Source organism: Columba livia, chromosome 2 (assembly GCF_036013475.1).
Source record: "Columba livia isolate bColLiv1 breed racing homer chromosome 2, bColLiv1.pat.W.v2, whole genome shotgun sequence".
In the NCBI taxonomy this organism is placed as follows: Eukaryota; Metazoa; Chordata; class Aves; order Columbiformes; family Columbidae; genus Columba; species Columba livia.
Window position 1 is genome coordinate 1,340,951 of NC_088603.1, and position 15,966 is coordinate 1,356,916.

At 49.0% G+C, this 15,966-nt stretch overlaps 1 protein-coding gene across 2 annotated transcripts in view; it reads left to right on the forward strand.

Moving 5' to 3' along the window:
* The window catches only part of SCAP (SREBF chaperone), a 56,158-nt gene that overhangs the window by 32,308 nt on the left and 7,884 nt on the right, over positions 1–15,966 (forward strand). For both annotated transcript variants that reach the window (XM_065054891.1, XM_065054892.1), the window contains exons 6-16: positions 279–384; positions 1,263–1,435; positions 2,275–2,401; positions 5,479–5,591; positions 6,438–6,532; positions 10,510–10,608; positions 11,278–11,496; positions 12,651–13,066; positions 13,712–13,906; positions 14,722–14,923; positions 15,769–15,884. In XM_065054891.1, coding sequence (XP_064910963.1) covers positions 279–384; positions 1,263–1,435; positions 2,275–2,401; positions 5,479–5,591; positions 6,438–6,532; positions 10,510–10,608; positions 11,278–11,496; positions 12,651–13,066; positions 13,712–13,906; positions 14,722–14,923; positions 15,769–15,884 — 1,861 coding nt within the window. The remainder of the gene's footprint in view (positions 1–278; positions 385–1,262; positions 1,436–2,274; positions 2,402–5,478; positions 5,592–6,437; positions 6,533–10,509; positions 10,609–11,277; positions 11,497–12,650; positions 13,067–13,711; positions 13,907–14,721; positions 14,924–15,768; positions 15,885–15,966) is intronic.

Sequence of the window (15,966 nt, forward strand, 5' to 3'; positions counted from 1 at the left end):
GTGCCTGGACGCTAAAGGGAATTTGAACGGAATTTCCTGTGTTTTAATTTGTGCCTGTTGCCTCTTGTCCTGTCCCTGGGCACCGCTGAGACCCTCCACCCTCTTTACTTCCCGCATCAGGTACATCTGCCACCGATATGGTCTCACCAGAGCACTGAGAAAGTTCTAAGAGTGGTAGTTCTCATTCAGCATCCCTCACAGTGGACACTGCTCCTGTCCCATCTGTTTGCTTTACTTTCTGCTTCCCCTGACGGTTTGTTCACACTGTGTTTTTGCAGATCTGTTGTTTGGGCTCCCTGGGAAGTACAGCGGGGTGAACCTCTATAATAGGAAGCGAGTGGTATCGTACACCGTCACGCTGGGTCTCCGGCAGTATGATTCCAGGTAAGGATCTGTTTCTGTCTTAGAGATCTCTTAGTCATTTCTTGGCAAGTTTGCTGTTTTCTGTAGTCTCATTATTGTTATGTTTTTCTTTAATCTCCATTTTCTCGTGCTGTACGGTATTTTAGCATCTTCTGAATGTGCTATAGGAAAACAGCTTGCTGTTTTGGGGAAAAAACTCGCTGTGTTTTTGGGAAACAAAATACTGTCAGTTCTCAATCTCTCTACAAAAAGTACGCGTAATACCCAGAGGTGCCCATGGCAGTTCCTCTGGTGGTGGCTTCACCTGCACGCAGCACTGACCTTGTTGCAGCCAGGACCCGGCAGGTCTGTTTTGACCCGGTTCCTGGTGCACGGAGCAGTTTAGTTTCCGATAAGCGCTAATTCAGCTGGTACCAACTGCAAAACCCCTTTGTTGGTGTGGGCTTGGAGCTGCGGACTAAACGCTCTGCTCTGTGCTGCGCAGGATTCCCCAGGGAATGCCTGTCGCAGAGTTGGCAGCACAGCAAGCTCTGTCGTGTAGCACCTTTCATCAGCCTTACTTATGTAAAATTCAGGCAATGTTTGCAACTACAGCATGTTCTGTTCCCCAGGGCCAGGATTTCAGATGGTGAGTCCTTGCTTTAAATAGTTTTGCTGAGTCTTCACAGTTATTATTGAATCTTCCTAGAAATCAAGGTCTGTGGGATTGCACAGTAGAGATGTGACGAATGTAATTTGAGATAACAGACTTAGCAGTCAGGCCTAGAGAAAACTGCGCTTTGTGAGTCTGCGTGAACCTATGGAACTTCCTTCTACTTGATCTCTACCCGTTGAGCTCCTCCACGGAATCGTACGCTGATTTTTCAGTGTGGTGACCTCCTGCTTGCTTTTCATCTCAGGTTCCTCAGCAGCCTCCGCTCTCGCCTCAAGCTGCTGCACCCCAGCCCCAACTGCACGCTGCGCGAGGAGAACATCGTTCACGTCCACTTCAAGGAGGAGATCGGCATTGCCGAGCTGATACCCCTCGTCACCACCTATATTATACTCTTCGCCTACATCTACTTCTCCACACGTAGGTTTGTGGGGGGGAGAGCAAGCTAATAAGCCACCTGTACACCCACCAGCTGAATATATTAGTATGAATATATATATAGTATGTAAAGGATCAGTGGTGGGCTGCCCTTTCCCTGGCTACAATGAGAGGAAGACTCCTGTCCATGTAGAGAACCAGTAGTATCTGATTTCTGCTCATTTTCCCCTCTTAGCCAGTGTGTGCCATCGTAATGACATTTTTCTTCCAATTTGGAGTGAATAATTACTTATGGAACAGATCATATGGAATCACAGAATTGCTTTGGTTGGAAAAGCCCCTCAAGATCACAGAGTCCAACTGTTTCCCTACCCCCGGCACTGCCCCATGTCCTGAGAACCTCATGTCCGTCTGTCCAGCCCTCCAGGGCTGGTGACTCCAGCACTGCCCTGGGCAGCCTGTTCAATGCCCCACAGCCCTTTGGGGAAGAAATTGTTTCCCAAATCCAACCTCAACTTCCCCTGGTGCAACTTGAGGCCATTTCCTCTTGTCCTGTACATGTTCTGAGCTGGTGATATTAAACCTTACTAGCCACACTAAAATGCTTTGATATATACACAAGCAGTGCTGTACTGGAAGCAGTTTGAGCTGCAAGCCACGCGTTATCCTCCACCCTGCCCTTGTTACGGCACCTCTTACCTACGGGGAGGATCCTGGAGCTGCATTGCAGCCGCTGGGACCGAACAACTGTTACTTCTGATTGTGCAGGATATTAAGCTACCGTCTGAAATAAGTCAGGATGAGGATCCTTCCTTGATTTTTTTCATCAGTGTGTCGTTTTCTTTTGCTTGGTAACGGAGGCTTTGCGTTGTGTTTTCCAGGGAAGATCGACATGGTGAAGTCCAAGTGGGGCCTGGCGCTGGCGGCGGTGGTGACGGTGCTCAGCTCCCTGCTCATGTCCGTGGGGCTGTGCACGCTCTTCGGTTTGACCCCCACTCTCAATGGAGGGTACGTTTCCAACGTACTTTTTTCAATCTGAAAACCCCTAAGAAAGCTCTGATAGGCACCTCACCTACTTGAGTTCTTCACTCTGCTCATTTCTCATGAATTAAGTTCAGGTCAGAATCTTTCTTTCTGATTTTCACATCCCTTTCCTAAGTAGCTCAGGAAATATCCATCATTTTTCCTCCCATCTCCTTCCTGCTGCACACCCCAGAACTAATGAAATTCTCAGCTGTAGGGAGACTCCTCAGTGCTGGTGATAGTTCACCAGGAGCCAGACCTGGATGGATGAATTCCTCTCCTCTGAATAATTGACTTCAAGAAATGAAATATTGGGGATTTTTTCTGATTTTTCTGCTGTGATGCCTTAATTATGGGTCAAGACCACCTTATTCTAGGTGGTCAAATAAAGTAGATAGCCACTGGGAGGTTGTCATTGTAATGCAAGAAAAAAGGCAACATTTGGATGCAGATACAAGGAGGGAATCCGAGGGAACGGTGTTAGGGTTGTCACACAGAAGGGCTAAACCGATTTAATTGTTCCTCCTGCACGATACAAAGAGTTAAGTCCGTCCTTATTTCTAAAAATAGTTTTCCAGCAAAATTTCTTGATTCCCCGATGCCCGCCAGAGCATTTTCTGTCATGACCTGCTGCCCAGCTGGGAACAGACTGTTGTTGGTGCGTTCTAAACCAGCGGCAGCGTCCTGGGATTTGGCCGGCGTAGGATGCGGGGTCTGGTTAAACTTTGATCCTTTTTTGATCTGTTTTGTTGACAGCAGAGCCTTCCAGATGTGGGTGTGTTTGTTTTTCATGGTACCTGTCTTTATGCTAAGCCTTTTTCCCTTGCTGGTTTTTGTAAGGTATTAAAATAAAGCTTGTTGCTTAGAGATCAGTGATATGATATGATACGATATACAAGTTGGACCTTAATCATTATCAGTCAAGTTTTATGACAAAGTAACACGATTATAGGTGAGGTAGGTATCAGGTTTTAAAGAAGAATGACCGGTGAAGTTGAAGGGGATGCCAGTTCATTTGGATTCCTGTATCTGGTGCGCTGGGAGAGTCTCCAGCTGAGTCCAGAGCACAAACCACCGACCCACAAGCTGACACCTCAGTTAGGGGAGAGGAATTGCAGTCTGAAATGATGAACAACTTCTCCTTGGTGCTGTAAAAAAACCCCTAACCTGACGAGCTCAAATGTGAACATTTGCATTTTCGATAACAGAGGCTGGTGTGCTAAATTCTGAAAGCTTACAAGCATTTTGGAGAAACCAGAGGTTGTGTTTTCTTTCTGAGTTACTCGTAGGGTTTCTGTTGCCTCTCTGGGATGCTGGATCACGTTATGGTGCAGCATCCTCCGGCATCAAAGCGATAAGCGAAGTGTAGATGTTTCAGCCTCAGCATCTCCCCTCGCTCTTCCTCCTGGAAGCTCTTTCTCGGTGCTTGGCAGAAAATACGCCGAGGATCTCTTGCCATGTGCCTCACCGCGTGGGGACAAATGAGCTCAGGTTTTGGAGTTTCAGGGTGTGAACAGCTCGTGTTTGTCGCGCACAGTCGTGTTGCTCTCCTAGAAAAGCGAATGTCTCGTTGCTTTTAAACTGCTGATTCATTTAACGTGAAACCTGCTGACTCTTCAAGGACTATTTAGTTTTCTCGTGCAGTAGAAGCTGCTGTTTAAGTAGGACACAGTTGAGGAGAGAATTACAGGGTTTCTTTTCCGTAGTGGAACTGGCTCCTGAAGGGTTAGTACAGCTTATCTGGGAATGGTGCAAGACGGCTGCGCTGAGGACAGGGCTTTGCAAGGACTCTGCAGGACGGTGTGCGCTGTGCCGGGCAACCGACATCTCCCTCGTGGTCACTGCGTTCTTGTTACTCAGCAATTCCATCCTGAAGGATTTTGAAGGAGTTTTTTCACATCTGTCTCTTGTGACACAGGTTATGAACTGAAAATGCTTTAGGTAAAGACAGGACTCAGTTATACTTGCTAGATTTTGGATTCTTTGACGTGAAAAGGAAGTTGCCCATAAGAAGCTTACATCTATTTTGTATGTTTTACATTAAGGAAATTCACCGCCTGCGCGGGTTTTGGACAGGAGGTGAATGGACTGATGTGTTGCATGGTTATCAAAGCTGAAATTTGGTTAGAATACCTGGAGAAGGGGGCGTGAAGTTTGCTTTTGGTTTTGTAATCTTGCTTTGAATTGAACTTCTGCTTGCCCTTTGTTCAAGGGATCAACTGGAACGACGCAGCTGAGCGAGCAGGGGATCCAGGGACGTGTTTTGTGCAGATGTTGCAGCCCACGTCCGAGGGCCGTAGGCAATCGAAAGCAGCATTTGGGAAAATAGTCCTTGGGGTTGCGGCAGAAAACAGGAGCTGTTCTGCAAACCTGTTTTCTTGGCAGTTAGTGATGCACAGGCCCGTTCTCCTTTTGGCTCTGTACATAGCAGCACAGCCCAAATCCATCACCTGCCACGGGAAAAGCTTTAGTGTCTTTGCTTCAGTTTAGCTGGAGGGAAATGAAGAGATTTACTATCTGTCCTGTTGTGGCACGAAACAGCTTTTTCTCCCTGATCTGCACTGTAAGTAGCTCAGAAGAGAAAAAAATGATTTAGGGGTAAGAAAAAAAGTTGACAGAAGTCCCAGTGGTGGCTTTGGATCATGTTACTGTTCTGCGTGTGTGTATTCTGAAGGGCAAATCCTTTTCGGTGTGTTTTCTCTATCCCTGGCAGGGTGTAGTTCATTTATGTACAAAGCGTATGTGCATTGCTTGTTGTTCTGAGTTGTGGCTTCTGAGGTACCTGGTGTGCTGGAGAACAGAGACTAATTCACACTAATTTAGGCCACTAAATTAGTCTGCATGGCCATTTTCCAGAAAACCATACAGCTTTGCAAAAATTAATACCTGTCCAAAGCAGCTGAAATACCAAATCATTTCCCCATCACAAAGCGATGTTGTACACGAAGGGGTTGTGCCAAGAGCACTGGATAGCGTTTCCCACATGTTTGCTGCTCAACTTGCGTTCCTCCCTTGTTTTTCACCGAGGATCTCATTCTCTGCTCCGCTTCTGTTTCCTCCAGAGAGATATTTCCGTACTTGGTTGTGGTGATTGGCCTGGAGAACGTGTTGGTTCTCACCAAGTCCGTCGTCTCTACGCCCGTGGACCTGGAAGTGAAGCTCCGCATCGCCCAGGGTACGGAGCCTGCTCTGCAAAAAGGGGAGAGAGAGAAAGCGGGGGTAACCCAGGGGCCGGGAGCCGGGGAACCACCTTAATTCCCGTCTGTGTAGGAAACAAGGGCTCTGTGTGTTGAATATGAATTCTGGTAGTCTTTTTGTCCTGTTTTTTTTTTTTAATTCCAAGAACTAATACAAGCCTGTGATTGTTGGCGCTGCTTTTTAAGCTTGCTTCCTGAAGCATTGGCTGAAAAAGCTTAAAAAGGGTTAGTAAGGGAGAGCTGGATCTCTGGGTATAGATATTTAACACCTTATTCTCTCGTGTCACAAATATCATAAGTGCAGTCCACAGGTCGTATGAAGTTCTGCTGAGTCTGGGACAAAATTATCTTCTCTATTACAGACATGCTCTGTACCCGCGTAAGAATTTGAATATGTGCTCAAACTGTGGAGTTTACAAACTTAAAAAAGACTTCTAGACATCCAGGAATAGAGATGCTGGAGTGATGGCCAGAAAAATCCACCTGGTTTTAAAAATAGGAGTGGTTTGTATCCTGGATCAAGAACAGGACTCAGAAACTCCTTTACACTTCTGAATCGCAGTGTTGCCCTGCGCTGCACCCTCTGCTTGAACCTGGGCAGTTTTGTGAGATGAGAGAGTCATCTGAGCGCCCTTTGTGGTTAATCTCGCTGATAAAGGCATTGGGAGGCTACAGATAATCAAAATAGGTCAGATGAATTTTAGCCTGAAGGTGCCTTTTTTGCCTGTTGTCTATAGATGCCTAATTTTTAATTATTTTGCTATGCTCATGTCTTTCCACTAGTGAAAAATGTCCTTTTACCCATCTTTGCATGTTTTTTCCAGGTTTGAGCAACGAGAGCTGGTCGATTATGAAGAACATGGCGACAGAGCTTGGGATCATCCTGATCGGGTATTTCACCCTCGTCCCTGCCATCCAGGTGAGGGCAAATTCTCCTCCTCTCTCTGGCTGATGGGGATACTGGTCCGTTACTGGGAAATACAAACATCTGTGGGATGTGGATGCATCCTGGAGCTGCTCTTCTGCATCCCCAGTCTCCCCAGTTTGGGATCCTTCCAGTAACTGGGTTTACACATCCGTGTGCTCTCAGGTTGCCTTACACACACAAAAACAGGTCTCTTGGTCGTCCCGGACCATGGGGCCGATCGCTTTGCTGCGACAGCCCTGGGAGAAGCCAAAGCAGGAGCTCGTTTCTCTCCCAACCATCTGTTCTCCTTGTGTTTGTAGAAATGAGCTTCCTATGGCAGAAATGAGCACTGCCTGGTGCCTTTGCTGTGGAGACACCTTTATTCTGACCTAAAAGTGCCTTTTTGGGAGCTGGCCAATGCACTTCACAAGCAGATGGAAGGAAATTATAATCCCTAGCGTGAAATAACTTCTCTGAGAATGAGGGTGGACAGTCTGTTTGGGGCTGTTTCAGCAGATTGATGAATCTGTAGGTTTTTACAGCCATGGATGTCGCTGCCTCTGTTTCCTGGGTGGGTAAACTGAAAGCTCGAGGTAGAACGATCTGTTGGGGTCACGCTGTTGGGTCTGTGTAGCACTGAAAATAGCGTTTTCTGGCTCGTGGTGCATTCCTCTCTGTTGCACAGCTGGGAATTTCTAGCAGTGCAGCCAGCAGGAGCACCCTGACATCTGCACCACTCTCCAGGTGATGGCTGGCCACGCACAACACACGTAGAGAGGAGCAGGTTGTGTATATATCCTCGTTGTAACCAGCAGAGACCGCAGATTAAAGCATATTGTAACCTAAGAAGATTAAACACTGAGGCTGGACTGGAGCACTGCAGGCTGAACTGCACAGTTCCTGACCCTCTGAGTAGCCCAGAGGACAGCAAGAAAGGAGCTATAGTAGAATTCCCCAGGCTACAGCCAGCCACCCGTTGTGCCCTCATTTTTTTTATTTGAAGCTGATTGCAGGAATCGCTCAGCTCAAAACATCGGCATGATCCATCCTTCGGGTTTAAACTGGGCTCATTCTGATGTTCTATTAGCACTTTTGGCCTCTGTTTCATCACTGCGCTGCCTGAGCTCAGAAAATGAAGCTTGGCCGTGTCTGTGAAGCGAAACCCACGCTCTGCGCTGCAGGTGCGGCATGGAGCCTTTCATCTGGTTTTTAGCCTGGGGTTTTGACTCGTGCATACGTTCCTGTGGATACCGCCGGGACAGCTCACTTTCTTGCTGCGCCTGCTCCAGAGGAGCTTGCAGGATGTGCTGATGGCGGAGATAAAAGCGTGATAAAACTGATTGGGTAGAGACATATTTTAGGTTGCATCTGGGGAACAATTTCTTCCCCAAAGGGCTGTGGGGCATGGAACAGGCTGCCCAGGGCAGTGCTGGAGTCACCAGCCCTGGAGGGCTGGACAGATCGACATGAGGTTCTCAGGACATGGGGCAGTGCCAGGGGTGGGGGAACGCTTGGAGTCCATGACCTTGAAGGTCTTTTCCAACCAAAATGATTCTGTGATTCTACATAACAGTATAAGCAGAGCCATGGGGAAAAGTGACACTGTACCCCAACCCCCATGTTATCTCAGTTAAAGTACTCCTATTTATTACAGTATTTTGACACCTCTGATGCTCTCCGTGTGCTCTTCTCTTTCCGTGGCTGCTTGCTTGCTCCAGAGGACGAATCTGGCAGGGATGCTGCTCTGCTGGCAGCTGCCGCATCTCCCTTATCTGCGTCCGTGGGAGTGAAGGACACTGTACAGATAACACACTGGGCTCGGGTTGCAGAGTCCAAGGAACCTGGCAGAAACAGAGCCAGGCTGCGTAAATCCGGAGGGACCTTTGCTCTCGGCTGTCGGAGGGAGCAGCGTGGTGCTGGGGTCATTCGGGTGCTGTCTGCATGGGGAATTGCAGAAAAGGGAGGCATTTCTTTGCTCTCACCTGCCCAAAGAGTCTTGCTTTCCTCACTTACTCCTCAGCACTGCAATTCATTTAGCATTAAAGAATTGTCTGTGTTTTTTGTGGCTCACCTTGTCCTAAAATAGAGTTTGGCTTCAGCTGCGAATTGTGCATTCCCTTTAAATCCCTTGTAATTGTGAACAGCCATGAAATCCTGGTGCCTGGCGTTGCAGGGGGTCGAGACAGCCCTTGTGCAGGTGAAGGTCCCGAGATGCTGCAGGGCTGCGTGCCGAGCGCTCGTCCTCTGCTTCCCATCTCACCTCTGCCGCCCCGTTCTGCAGTTCACACCCCGACAGCCCCGTCCTGGACCCACAGAAATCACTCTGGATTTCACCATAGGGTGTACAGTATCCAAGTCTAAGGAGATTTTAGATTTCCGGGGCTTCAGATATTTCTAATCCAAAGTGGAGACATGAACAAAATGAGTATCTGTGCGCAGAACCTGCTGTTTGTGGAGTCAGCGTTTGCTGACATCTGGGTGAAATCCAGCTGGATGTTGCTTTTCCCTTTGGTTTTCTCCTGGAGAGAGAAAAACCTGTGTTGTGATTTCATCCCAAAACCTCCTGTCAGATCTTTGGGAAGATGCTAAAGAGAAAAACCTGATCAGAATCCGTGGCCTTGTGCTGCTGTCGCTGGGAGGTTTGGGGGATGGAGCCCAGTGGGTTGTTTCAGATCACACTGATTTTTAAGTAACAAGCAGTTGATTTATTGTGTTTGGAGAACACTTTGGAGAGGATGGGGACGCTTCAAGGGTTGTTCAGAGGTTTTGGGTAGCGTTCACTCCTCTGTTTTCATTTTTCTGGGCTGATATTGGTCTCCAGCCCTGTGCAAGGAGCTGGAGCAGATGTAGGAAGGAGAGGGCCAGAAAAACTGATCTCTATGGGCTCCCTTCCCCGAGGTGCCTCCTGGCTGGACGTGTCCTGGGGCGCCAGCGGCAGGTGGTGTTTGCCGGCTCTGTTCTGCAAGTGAGGGCTAAAGGCTTTAACCTGTTTTATAGCCTGAGGTTTTTACTCCAGCTTATGTTCAGCTTGCTTGATCTGACTGTGCTTACTAGATCCTTTTTGGGTCCTGGTAGAAATTGGTACCTCCCAGGGAAACAAAATACCTCTTAAAAATCTTTTCATTCTATGTTGCTGTGAAGTTTTGCGTGTAGTCGGGGCGAGGGGCTGGCACATGGCACTGACGGGAATTAGGGTAAGAGTGTGCGTTTGCTTTATAGGGAAGATCTGGGAATTGACTCTTTCTGCTGCTGGACAGAATCTTTTAATCCTTATTTCTGCAATGGCACCTGCTGGGAAAAGTGCAGCATTACAGGGAGTTTAGATAACCAGCTTTTGCAAACAGTGTTTCCCATAGATTTGTTGTTTCAAGACCTCTGAGGGTGGGTACAGAACTGTTCTTCCAGGGGCACAGGAGTGATTTGTCCATCAAATATCCATTAACCCAAAGTGTGATTTAAGCAGAAATGGTTTATGTGGGGTCCTGGAGAGTGGCTGCAAACAGGGACACAGACATACAGTGACTTTGGTGTCTGTCCTCGGTCAGAGAGTGATTGATCCAGGTCCTGAGCAAGCTGTGTACCTGCAGGAATCTGAAATCAGGACTGAGGATTATTGGTAACGTAGGAAACTCTCACCTTTGGAAGCTGTTTGGCTTTGTGTTTTGGGCACAGGGGCAGGAGACTGAGAGCTCTGGCGTTGTGACTTGGGAAAACATCCTCTGCTGGTTTTTCATATGGTGCTTTGATGTTTTATGGCTCAGAAGAACAAAGAGTTCAAATCTGAACAAATACGCTCTTGAGTTCTCACATGGACTTTTCTAGCGCCAATCTCTCAACTATTACAAAGTACCAATAGTAGGATTTGTCAGTAAAATAGACTCAGGCCTGTGCTCTGGGCAAGAGTTTGCTGAATTTCCCTGTTTCTGAAGGTGGAATATTTACCGCTGTCTCTGCAGCTGCCGTAGCTAATCAGTGTGTCCTGTCCGCAGGAGTTCTGCCTCTTCGCTGTGGTCGGCCTGGTGTCCGACTTCTTCCTGCAGATGTTTTTCTTCACGACCGTGCTGTCCATCGACATTCGCCGGATGGAGGTAAGGAAGGCACAAGAACATGCAGTTTTGCCTGGCATTTGCCTTCCTTGATCTTTTAGAAGGATTAAAGGAAGCACATCTTGTGATTAATGGCCTCAAGTTGCGCCAGGGGAGGTTGAGGTTGGGTCTGGGGAACAATTTCTTCCCCAAAGGGCTGTGGGGCGTTGAACAGGCTGCCCAGGGCAGTGCTGGAGTCACCAGCCCTGGAGGGTTGGACAGACAGACACGAGATTCTCAGGACATGGGGCAGTGCCGGGGTGGGTTATGGTTGGACTCCATCATCTTGAGGGGCTTTTCCAACCAAAACGATTCTGTGATTCTATGATTTTCACTCTCCAAAGAGGAAAGACTGAGCTGTAAAAGCTGTGAAGCAGCACTTGCTTGGTTACACGTACGCAGGGATTGGGGACAGGGTGCTTGAGGGAACAAGACACCCTCAGGTAGAGAAACGTGCGGATTTGGGGTAAATGGGCTGGAAGGAGACACGATCACAAACAGATGACCATGGCTGGGCGAGGAAGAGAGAAGTGGGGACAGATCAATGCGAGAGTGAAGGTGGGAACTCAGTTGTAGGCAGGTGTCACGGGCAGCGGCTGTGCACACGTTTCTCTCGAGGGACCTCCTCCCCTCCTCCCCACGGCTCTCACGGGTTTGTTTTTCTCCTGGCAGCTGGCGGATCTGAACAGGCGGCTGCCGGCCGAAGCCTGCATGCCCCCGGCAAAGCCCGTCAGCCGCGCGCAGCGCTACGAGCGCCAGCCGGCCATGCGACCTGCCACCCCGCACACCATCACCCTCCAGCCCTCGTCCTTCAGGAACCTGCGCCTGCCCAAGAGGCTGCGCGTGATTTACTTCTTCGCCAGGACCCGGCTGGCCCAGAGACTCATCATGGTATGTTTGATATCCGCTGCCCCTTCCTGCTGGGCGCTAACCCACCGCAAATAGGCTTCTGAGGGGAAAAAGCCCAAGATTTTTATGCATGCATGTTTGCCTGCAAGATTTATGGTAAATACAGCTGAATAAATACTTCCCTGAGAACATTGCTCTGTGTGCATTAGCTCCAGGGCTGTGCTGTTTCACAGATTCATAGAAAAGTTGGGGTTGAAGGGACCTTCCCAGCTCATCCAGTCCAACCCCTGCCATGAGCAGGGACATCTTCACCAGCTCAGGGTGCTGTTTGCATCATGGTTGGGTGGTAGCAGGTAGTTTTCTTTAAAACAAAAATCTGCTCTTACATAAGCAGATGTTCAAGGACCGTATGAGTGGGGAGGGAACATTGTTACAGAACAGAAGTCATGTTTTGTCCCTGCGGATAATGCGGAATAAAGACATGGAGATACTTTGCTATGTGAAAGACTAAAGCTTTTCATTTTGCAGGTGTAATGGCTGTGGTTACACCAGATACTGCCCCTGCTTGTCCCCCCCATCTCTGTTATAGAATCATAGAATAATTTCAGTTGGAAAAGCCCCTCAAGATCATCAAGTCCAACCATTCCCCCAGCCCCGGCACTGCCCCATGTCCTGAGAACCTCATGTCCGTCTGTCCAGCCCTCCAGGGCTGGTGACTCCAGCACTGCCCTGGGCAGCCTGTTCCAATGCCCCACAGCCCTTTGGGGAAGAAATTGTTCCCAGATCCACCCTCAACCTCCCCTGGCGCAACTTGAGGCCGTTTCTTTGTGTCCCTGTCTCCCCTCAGCTCCTGTTCTCCAGCTGAACCCCCAGGTCCCTCAGCCGCTCCATCACACTTGTGCTCCAGCCCCTCACCTGCTCCGTTCTCTTCTCTCAACTCCCTCCAGCACCTCAAGGTCTTTCTTGGTGCAAGGGACCCAAAACTGCCCCCGGATTCGTGATTTGGCCTCCCCAGGTCCCAGCACAGGGACGGTCACTGCCCTGGGCCTGCTGGCCACACCAGTGCTGGTACCAGCCAGGATGCTGGTGGCCTTTTTGACCACCTGGCCATGTTGTTGCTCAGACTGCCAAGGTGCTGGTGACGCAGTGTTCAGGCTGTGTACTAAACAAGTTGTCTCTTTGCTCATCGCGTGCAGGCTGGGACGGTGATCTGGATCGGAATCCTGGTTTACACGGATCCCGCGGGTCTCCGCACCTACCTTACGTCCCAGGTCACCGAACAGAGTCCTTTGGGTGAAGCGGTTCTGCCTCCTATGCCCGTTCCTGGAGGGGTCCTGCCTGCTGGTGACCCCAAGATCGATCTCTCTGTCTTCCCGTCGGACCCCATACAGCTGTCAGAAAACCAGACGCAGCAGCGTGAGCAGAAGTTAGGGCTGGAGACAAACCAGCACTCGTGGGCGCAGGGGCCGGAGGGCAAAGGGAACGGACAGACGGAGCTTGGAACCGAAGCAGAGGTTACCTGGGGAGCAGAGGATGAGGAGATTTGGAGGAAACTTTCCTTCAGACACTGGCCGTCCCTCTTCGGCTACTACAACATCACTCTGGCCAAAAGGCAAGTGGGCTGACTCCAAACATTTTTCTTTCTTCTGTCCTTGTCCTTCTGTGCAAGATAATTTGTGTTCCACGTGCCTTACCCCAAACGTGTCTTCAGCAGACAATGAAACGGCTCCTCCCATGTGGTGCAAAGACACCAAACTCTCCAGGAGCATTTGTCCGAGAAGAAGGGTTGTGTTCCTTGCTGTGCTTGTGGCTGTATTATTTCCTTTACGCTGGAGGCCATGCTTAGAATTTTGTAAAGCAACATGTGATTGTCTGTAAGTGATGGGGATGGCACACCTGAGAAATAGAGACATCTGAGCTGGTGAGATCCTCTGGCCTGCAGTGTACAGAAAACTGGACCAGATCATTACATCCTTTCTTAAATCTGTGTGATCGGTTTGATCTCATCAACAGCTCAGTCCGCTTCTAACTTCTTCCGCAGAGTCAAAGGTCAAGACCTGGGAAATATCTTCAAAGCAAAATGTTTCCAAGGTGGTCTTTTTCTTTTGAATACCTGAAATTCCTGGACAGCAAACGCATACTGAGACCTGCCGTGGCTCCTCATGAGAAGACGGGCTGGATGACCTTGACCTGTTCGTATTTGTGTCTCTTTTGCCTTTGTTGCTCCTAAGCTCTTCTCATCTTTCCGCCCCTTCAGATATATCAGCATCCTGCCGGCCATCCCCGTCACACTCTACCTGAACCCGCAAGAGGCCTTAGAAGTGCGGCATCCCCAGGAGGTGAACCGCTACCAGCCCTTCTTGTCGCCGAGCCGCGGGAAGCTGGACGCTGAAGCTCAGCCTGGCCAAACCTCCTCCAAGCTGCAAAGACACCAGGATGTCACCCTCTACAAGTAAAAAAGTCCTTGTGACCTTCTGAGCGTGCTGTCACTCCCTTAGAACACAACTGTTTGGCTTTTCTCCTAGTGGGGGACAAAAAAATACTTGTAAAGCTTCGGTGCAAAATCCCGTCGTGTTCAGGATGCTCTTACCTAGGGCAGCGTTACATTGATCTCTCGTTAATTCGTTCCCTGGCAGCCCAGGTTGGTTGCAGACAGCGCTGTTGGTGGGAGCTGCTTATCAATATATGGATTGATGACTATGGACAATTGGCCTACAAACTTCATAGATATGCAGATATTCACTACAGTCTAGAAATAGTTGTGCACTGTGAAGACTAAGCCGTGATGTATTTTAATTGGCTTGGTGATGCTCAAACTGTTACTCCCAGCACCACACATGATGCATTACGGGGTTTATCGCAGGGTAACAGGGAAAGGAGCTTGTCTTTGGGGATAAATATAATGATTCGGTGACACTTTATTGGGTGTTAGATCCAAATCTCCTGCAAGCCAGGACCTTCCTTCCCTCCTGAGAGGACGGGCTCCCAGCCTGTGTCTGAATCCGCAGTTCCCCTTTGGCTGTGTTCTATTATCCCCAGCTAGTGTTTTTCTTCCTGACTAAATTCCTGTGTACTCTTCTTATTGACAAGTCTGAAAATCTTGTTGAAATTGACCATTTGCCATTAAAAAAATCCTTTTAAATTTCCCCAAAATCACAGGAATTTTGCTCAGCTGAAAAATTGAGACCAGCGCAGCACACGTAATACTTTTTCTAGTCATTTGATGTTTTATCTCACCTTCTTTTTTCTCTGTGTCTCTCCCACCAGGGTGGCTGCTCTGGGTCTGGCCTCGGGCATCATCCTGGTCCTGCTGCTCTTCTGCCTGTACCGGGTGTTCTGCCCCAAGAACTACGGGCAGAACGGGCTCTCGCACAGCCGGAGGAAACGGGGGGACCTGCCCTGTGACGACTATGGCTACTCCCCCCCCGAGACCGAGATTGTCCCCCTGGTTCTCAGGGGTCACCTAATGGTAGGTCAGACGGGTGCTGTCCTTACCAGAAAGACATTTTACTGACTTGTGCCACGCATCTTTGGGGTTTTTTTGGTTTTATTTAGATAAAAGCCCTCAGGAAGGACAGTCCAGCTGTGTGGCCTTAGCGTGATGCAGCTGTGAAGGCTGTCAGCTGGGTGAATTTTACATGTTATGTTTTTATATTTATACTCTAGGATGTTGTAGCATGAAGTTCCCTGTATGACTTTTCCATTTCTTCCTTGAACTCACTCTGAGCTTTTTGCATTTGCTGTTATCACCATCTCACTGTAGCCAACTGTTGGCTTTTATTGCCTAGGCTTACCCAGCCTTCCTTGCTAGATCCCTGATATTTAATATCTACTACACCATTTTCCCCTGCTTCCCAAAAGTTCATGTGTCGGTTTGGGCCATTCAGTGTTGTTTCCAGTGCTGTCAGCATCCACGGGTTTGCACTGAAGTGTGCTCCTGCTCAGCTTACTCATTCTTGAGGGAAAAGATGTTTCTTTGCATTCTGAGATGAAACAAACCGCTTGGGCACCCAATCAGATGGAATTTGGAATGCTGTACTATGTCTTCCAGAGAGGCTGCACCTCTGTCCCTGATCCTACCAGCTTTTCGAGCTGTACTTTGTCAGGAAAAGGGAAGATGGATGGAGTCTTTTTGATTTGCAGCACATCTGGGACTTATATTCTCAAAGTATCCCAAGGTTGCTAAGCCAGCCATGTAATTTTGACATAAAATCTGTCATCTATACAGCTGCTGAGCCACATGCAAGGTGTTTGTCAGGGTCCGGAGGCCTGGGTGGTGTTAGGCGCTCAGCTGTGCTGCTTCTTCCCTCGCAGGACATCGAGTGTCTGGCCAGCGACGGGATGCTGCTGGTGAGCTGCTGCCTGGTGGGGCAGATCCGTGTGTGGGACGCTCAGACCGGCGACTGCCTCACCGTTATTCCCAAACCGCGGTACGTGCTGCATCCCGGCTTGTGTCACCGCTAGAGAGGCTGAGGTTGGATGTGGGGAACAATTTCTTCCCCAAAGGGCTGT